This window comes from Diplotaxodon limnothrissa, linkage group LG7 (assembly GCF_057381915.1).
Source record: "Diplotaxodon limnothrissa isolate DT_005_m linkage group LG7, D_limnothrissa_male_GT1.1, whole genome shotgun sequence".
Taxonomy (NCBI): Eukaryota; Metazoa; Chordata; class Actinopteri; order Cichliformes; family Cichlidae; genus Diplotaxodon; species Diplotaxodon limnothrissa.
This window is the reverse complement of record NC_140602.1, coordinates 48,875,871-48,883,792: the sequence shown is the minus strand read 5'-3', so window position 1 is coordinate 48,883,792 and position 7,922 is coordinate 48,875,871. Positions and strand designations below refer to the sequence as shown.

Sequence of the window (7,922 nt, the reverse complement as noted above, 5' to 3'; positions counted from 1 at the left end):
TTACCATGTATTATCATTTGAAGGACTGTATTGAATTTGCTATTTCATCACTAAGTAAATTAAAGGTAATTAAAGATGGCATCATAGGGCTGGGATTCAATTTCAATCTTCTCACTATTATTTTGAGATTTTTGGCTTTTTCACTTGTGTTTTGTAGTTCCTAAATAATTAAATATAATTAAAGATCAATGCAAAATTTCCCTTTGGTTAAGTGAAAACGTGCTTAAACATGCACAGTTTTTTTTTTTACCCCTTTTTGAGAGCAGAATTAGTTACAGTGTACGTCCACTCAACCCTGGAAACAAGTAGTCTCATTTAGTCTGTTAACATTAGAGTCATGTAGAGTCTCCAACTGGGATAACAGAGAGTGAAATCATTCATGTTAATTTGTGCATACACAAGGTGCGACTGTGTGAGTAGCCATGCATTTTAATGAAGCTGACACTGAACTCTTGGGTGGCAGTGTGTTCAAGTGAGGAAAATATGTTGGTTGGAACAGCTTTGGCACTAATGCCTTACTTGGCCCTATGAAGGGGACACAAATTGTAGAGCATGTCCACAGAGAATTGATGTGTGCACTTTCTCATTGCAACTCAATTTATTACTGCAGTGATTAATGAAATCCTAATTAGTCATAACATGCCCCTACCTTTTGGATTTGTGGTCGGAATATATTCTAAAAACAGAATAAATTCATACTGTTTATTAATATCTCAGACATATGCTCAAATGCTTTAATCTTGTTACTCCAGATACTCTAGAATGTCACGATACACCGTCGCTATTATAATTAACACAAAAACATATTATTTTGCAGTGCTGTTCAACAGATGCTTGTTTATGCAAAATTTATTGGAAAGGGGCTCAAATGCTTGGAAAGGCATGCATCAGAACTGTTTTGCGGGGAGCAGCACAGTGATCCCTTGAGTTTTTCTTGTATTTCTGTATTTCTCATTTAACACGGTGATGTATAAGGCAGTTGTTTAAAGGCTGATTTCAAGCACTCCACACATACTGAGAGATTTACATACAAATTAGTATAAACTAAATTTGAAAAAAAAAAAAAAGGTAAAAAAGAAAAGGGTTCAAGGTTCAAGGTTCTTTATTTGTCACATGCACAGTTATACAAGTATAACACACAGTGAAATGTAGCCTGACACGCTCCTCGACATGTGCAAAAATTGGGGGGGGGTGTAGAGGAAGAACATATATATATATATATATATATATATATATATATATATATATATATATATATATATATATACACACATATATATTAGGGGTGCAACGATATTCGTATCGATATTGAACCGTTCGATACAGTGCTTTCGGTTCGGTACGCATATGTATCGAACAATACAACATTTGTAATTTATTTTATCAACTTTCCTTCTGACGATGCTGTCTGTGTTGAGCGCTCAGTGAATCTGCGTTCGACTACTCCGCCTAGGCTGCACTGTCGAGCGCAGATCCACTGAGCGCTCAACACAGACAGCATAGTCAGGAGGAAGAGCGCAGGGCAAGCTAGCGAGACAGAAGTTAAGCTCTCCTTGCAAGATGGACCTCCCCCACTCTCATTCAGATCTGGCGTTTGGAATTATTTTGGTTTTCATGTGACGTATGACCCTGAAGGTAAGCGAGTCATGGACTAAAGTAAAACAGTATGTTGGATGTGCCATGCAATGCTTAATTACATTGGTGTGAACTAGTGTGTTAGCGCAGTTAGCTCGTTAACGTGTTGGCCGTCTAGTCCCATGCACGGGGCGATCGGCGGTAGCTCGTTAACGGAGATTTGCCGTGTTGTGGCGTTAAGGTCATTTCAACGAGATTAACCTGAAAGCACTAGTGGGAACACAACGAATATGACTGCACATTTACACCGACATCATCCTAGTGCAAAGACAAAAACAACAAGCATGCTACTAACTTTAGCCGAGTCATTTAGACAGCTGTTAGCACATGATTCTCCTTATGCTGCTGAGAATATAGCCCAGAAGAAGCGGATAGTATAGCTTTTATTTTGGAAAGAGACATTTCTCTGTAATAAACTCTCTTTTCCAAAGATGAGTGATTCCTCAATCAGATACAGGGCTTGCAAAATCGCTAGCCCGACGTCCCGGAGCTAGCGATCTTTCCAGTCGGGCTACAAAAATCTCTCTGCCCTGCCCGTCGGGCTATTGTAGGAAAAATATATGTCAATGCTTTTGCATTCTTTCAGAAATGTAGCTGGGTAATTATGTCATTGGCATCGGTGAGCCACTGTCAATATGTGACATATTGAAATCGCGTTTGAATTTGCGCTTGTTTTTTTGCTTTCACTTTGCAATGACAGCACTGATCTGTGAGTGATGATAATTTGTGCACCAATTCCTCTGACATCGTCTTATTAATCGTTAGCTTACTATGCAAACATGACAAGTGAAATCTCCCGCAGCAAGCTTAAACATGTGAGAGGTTGATCGCGCAGAGAATCGCTGAGCTTATGTGAGTCCGTGTGTAAAAGTAGCAGGATTTATATTTCAGCTCTGCTGAGCCAAATAAGACAGGTCGGGGTGAAGAAGTGACAGCCAAAGAAAAGCTTACCACAAAACGGAGAAGTTATGACAAATCAGACTATAAGGCAAAAAGAAAGTGCAGCTTTATGGTTTCATGGACAAAAGAATTTCTGTGGCTGCAATATGACGAGCTAAATAACCAGGGGTGCACATAAGTGGTCCGCAGGTGCGCATTCGCTGTCAAAATAAAAAACGCGCACAAGGGTTAGGGTTAAATTTAAAAACTGTACTTTTGAGTTAAAATATATATTTATCATTTTAATAAATGACAAATTAAAAAGGCATGAACATTTTTTTGTATCGAAAAAATATCGAACCGTGACACCAAAGTATCGAACCGAACCGAACCGTGAATTTTGTGTATCGTTGCACCCCTAATATATATATATATATATATATATATATATATACACATATAGTATATACACTGGGTGAATGTGCAGTAGTAGCAGCAAGCAGGTGAATTCTGTACATTAATATGAATAGACATCTGACTATTTTACAGGATAGACAATATAAACATATTTAAAATTAAAGGAATTTGAAATGTACATTGTGCCTTGGTTCAGTGTCTGGAAGAGTCCTGACTCAGTCAATTATAGATGATGTGAGAGGGCGGGTGTGTGTGTTTAGGGCACGGATGGCTTGGGGATAGAAGCTCCTCTTGAGTCTCTCTGTCCTTGCCCGGAAGATGCGGAACCTTCTACCAGATTGCAGAAGTTGGAACAGTTTGTTGCCAGGATGGGACGGGTCCTTCAGTATCTGCGCTGCTCTAGTCCGGCATCTCCTGGTGTAGGTGTCCTGAAGCGGGGGGAGAGCAATCCTGCAGCAGCGTTCTGCTGTACGGATCACTCTCTGGAGAGCTTTTTGGTCCTTCACACAGCTGTTCCCGAACCACGATGTCATGTTCTGTGTGAGGATGCTCTCCACAGCGCCTGTATAGAAAATCCTGAGGATCTTTGGAGAGACCCTGAACTTCCTCAGTTGTCGTAGGTGATACAGGCGCTGCCTAGCCTTTTTGGTCTGGACCTGAATGTGGGCAGCCCATGTCAGGTCTGAGGAGATGTGGACACCAAGATACTTGAAGGACTGCACCCTCTCCACTGGAGCTCCATTGATGATAATGGGCTTGTAGTCTCTGTGCTGACCCCTTCTGAAGTCCACCACCAGCTCCTTGGTCTTGCTGACGGGATGAAGTGAACTACACCATTTTTGTTACGTATTTGCATATTTCTGACAATCAAGAAGTTATATTTTGTCTCTGAAAAGTCATTGCAGGAGTTCTAATGCAGGTTTTTCAAACTACTAGGATACGGCAGACCATAAAAGACCAAACCACAAGACAACTATCATGAAGAGAACTATGTATAAACCCAGCTCTGGAGAAAATGGGATGCTGTAAGAGCAAAAGAAAAATAGAATTTAAGGACTTGATCTAATAACTCGATATTTTATTTAAAATAGTACACAGAAATCATATCAAATGTTTAAATTGACGTGTCACTGTATTTCTTTGTCTTGTTTTATTCACACCTGTAAAATATATATATATAAATAAATAAATACACTGTGTGGCTCATCTGTTACAGTGACTTTGCTGCCAATGCTGTTACCATTATGCACCTGGAACCTTTGGTGGCGTTATGGTCACTGCCACATAAGTTACGTTAATGTTATAATTAGTGCTGTCAAAATTATCGCGTTAATTGTTAAGATCAACGCGAAATGTTTAATGCATTAAAAAAATTTAACGCTGATTTTGTTTTTTTATTAATTTCCTGTAATCTAAGACCTTTAAATTCATGAGCACCTCTGGAGGAGGGGGCAACAGTGTGCTATGCTGGCGTTTGGCCTGACAGAAATGATTAGAAGAAGAAGTGACACCATGCTACTATCTAGCTAACACTAGCTAACACACGCAAGCATGGACGAGGGCGGACTTTTGGGTGGAAAGTTTCTCTTTAAGAAGTTGCCTGATGGCTTGTTGGACAAAACGAGAGTAAGATGCACAATTTGCAAAGCTGAATTCAAGTACCACAGAAGCAGTTCATCACTGGCGTATCACCTGAGAGCAAAACACCCAACTGAATCCACCTCTACGGGACCTCGCCAGTCTACGCTTCAGGAGTATGGTGCTTGTGGACGAATAACAAAAAATGTGAGAGAAAAGGTAACCAATTCCTTGGTTGTTTGGATAGCTAAAAACTGCCGACCAGTTAGCATAGTAGAAGATGATGGACTGAGAGAAGTCATTCGTGCTGCATCAGGAGATGAGTGTTACAATCTGCCCTCGAGAGGAACCATTGTGTCGAGACTGCACACTTTGTATGGGGACCAGAGGGCTCAGCAGTCCAGCAAGCTTGTGCAAGTAAGGAATGTCGCTCTCACCGGAGACCACTGGACTTCGGTGAACAACGATAATTACTTGGGGGTCATGGCGCATTTTATTGATAACGACTGGACTATGCAATCGTTTGCACTAACAGTGAGTAAAACTGAAGAGAGACACTATGCTGAGGCGTGTGCTGACCATTTTCTGAATGTTGCAAACGAATGGAAAATCAAGGACAAGGTAACCACGCTTGGCACCGACAGTGCTCGTAACATGGTTGCAGCCGCCAGACTACTTCCATTTGAACACATGCCCTGCATGGCCCACATTCTGCAAAGAACGGTCACAGTTTCTCTTAATGACAGCGCATTTGAAAGGGCTCTGGCCAAATGTCGCAAGATTGTTGGACATTTTAAGCATAGTCCAGCAAACGCTCAGGAATTAAAGGCACAGCAAGCTGCACATGGACATCAAACAGAACCGCTTGTTCAGGACGTTCCAACAAGATGGAACTCCACCCTAGAGATGATCAAGCGGATCCAGAGAAACAAATTTGGGCTGACCACCATCCTGACTCAACAAAACAGCAAGGTGACTATGTTGACTGACCAGGAGCTTGACAGACTGCAAAAGCTGGAGGAACTACTGGAACCTTGCAGGTAAATACATTTTGTTTCTCATGATTGTGTGTCTATCTTTGCATTCTAGCTTTGTTTTCAAGTATGTTCTCCACCTCCACCTCTCTGTGTATTTTCATATGTAGTTTTTATGTTTGTCTCTGTGTGATTAATAGAAAAATACAGACTTGATCTTTCTATTGCAGATATGTTACCGAACTGCTGGGAGGAGAGCGGTATGTCTCTTGTTCCATGGTGTTGCCAGCCTTGTGTCATTTGTTCAGGATTATGGAGCCCTCAGATGATGACCCAGTCTACGTTTTGAGGTTTAAGAAGATTTTTACCACAGACCTAGCTCAGCGGAGGGACAGCAGCAATCTCACATGGCTGAAGATCGCTACTGCCCTTGATCCCAGGTTTAAAGATCTTAAATGCCTTTCCAAAGATGAAAGAAGAGAGGTGTGGGCATCAGTACATGACCTTCTGATGTCAGAGACGGATGCACACCAACCATCTGCTCAGACAACAGAGGAACCCTCACCAAAGAAGAGCAAGATGTCCATCTGCTTGCTGGGTTCTCCTGATTCAGATACAGAGGAAGAGGAAGATGCTATAGACTGCTGTCTGAATCTGTACAAAGCAGAGCCCAAAATTGACATAGGAGAGTGTCCACTACAGTGGTGGTTAAAGAGAGAAGGAGCACATGCCAGGCTGGCACCTATTGCACGCAAGTACCTGTCAACCCCTGCAACCACAGTGCCTTGTGAGAGATTATTCTCACTCTCAGGTCACATCATTCAAAAGAAGCGTGCTTCTTTGTCATCAGACAATGTAAACAGAATAGTCTGCCTCAGTAACTGGCTGAGTGCAAAGAAGGACTAATCCAGATTGCTCCTTTGAAGTGAAAAATGTTCAACATTCTGGGTTTTCAGCTGTGTCTTTTTGTGTTTTAAATACTGAGTTTTGTGCACCCTTTATTGTTATGATATTCACTTTAACCTGTAGGCCTGGGTTCAGTCACTGTTGATGGCCTTAAAGGTTTTTTGTAAGTTTTCACTGTGTTAAAGATTGATGAAAACTATTAAAATTCTCTTTGAATTTCAGCATACATTCTTTGTGTTTATTCTGCATTTACTTCATTGTGTTGCATAAATGTCTGTTACAATCTTAAAATATAAAGAATAAAAAAAATGTAATTGGAGCCAGGCTATTAATAAAGTAATTGAGATTAATCGCAATTAATAACAGAAAATTGTGAGATTAGTTAGTTAATTTTTTTTAATCTATTGACAGCACTAGTTATAATAGATTATAACAGGGATCTGGGCCTTCTTATGCAGGTGTGATTAAATTTCCATTGGGCGAAAACCCAACCAAACAAAAAAACTACACTTTCTTAAGGCAACAATATTTGAAGGTTTTCTATATGGTGGCCAGGTGTAAGATACAGGGAGTGCAGAATTATTAGGCAAGTTGTATTTTTGAGGAATAATTTTATTATTGAACAACAACCATGTTCTCAATGAACCCAAAAAACTCATTAATATCAAAGCTGAATGTTTTTGGAAGTAGTTTTTAGTTTGTTTTTAGTTTTAGCTATTTTAGGGGGATATCTGTGTGTGCAGGTGACTATTACTGTGCATAATTATTAGGCAACTTAACAAAAAACAAATATATACCCATTTCAATTATTTATTTTTACCAGTGAAACCAATATAACATCTCCACATTCACAAATATACATTTCTGACATTCAAAAACAAAACAAAAACAAATCAGCGACCAATATAGCCACCTTTCTTTGCAAGGACACTCAAAAGCCTGCCATCCATGGATTCTGTCAGTGTTGTGATCTGTTCACCATCAACATTGCGTGCAGCAGCAACCACAGCCTCCCAGACACTGTTCAGAGAGGTGTACTGTTTTCCCTCCTTGTAAATCTCACATTTGATGATGGACCACAGGTTCTCAATGGGGTTCAGATCAGGTGAACAAGGAGGCCATGTCATTAGTTTTTCTTCTTTTATACCCTTTCTTGCCAGCCACGCTGTGGAGTACTTGGACGCGTGTGATGGAGCATTGTCCTGCATGAAAATCATGTTTTTCTTGAAGGATGCAGACTTCTTCCTGTACCACTGCTTGAAGAAGGTGTCTTCCAGAAACTGGCAGTAGGACTGGGAGTTGAGCTTGACTCCATCCTCAACCCGAAAAGGCCCCACAAGCTCATCTTTGATGATACCAGCCCAAACCAGTACTCCACCTCCACCTTGCTGGCGTCTGAGTCGGACTGGAGCTCTCTGCCCTTTACCAATCCAGCCACGGGCCCATCCATCTGGCCCATCAAGACTCACTCTCATTTCATCAGTCCATAAAACCTTAGAAAAACCAGTCTTGAGATATTTCTTGGCCCAGTCT

At 40.8% G+C, this 7,922-nt stretch overlaps 1 protein-coding gene across 1 annotated transcript; it reads left to right on the top strand.

Annotated features, from left to right (window-relative positions):
- Positions 1–4,255: 4,255 nt before the first annotated feature.
- LOC146629073 (E3 SUMO-protein ligase ZBED1-like) lies at positions 4,256–6,389 on the top strand. The gene is made up of 2 exons (XM_085358322.1): positions 4,256–5,549; positions 5,714–6,389. Exons 1-2 carry the CDS (start codon positions 4,483–4,485, stop codon positions 6,387–6,389), a joined length of 1,743 nt encoding a protein of 580 aa, XP_085214448.1. The 5' UTR covers positions 4,256–4,482.
- The last annotated feature ends 1,533 nt before the right edge of the window (positions 6,390–7,922 follow it).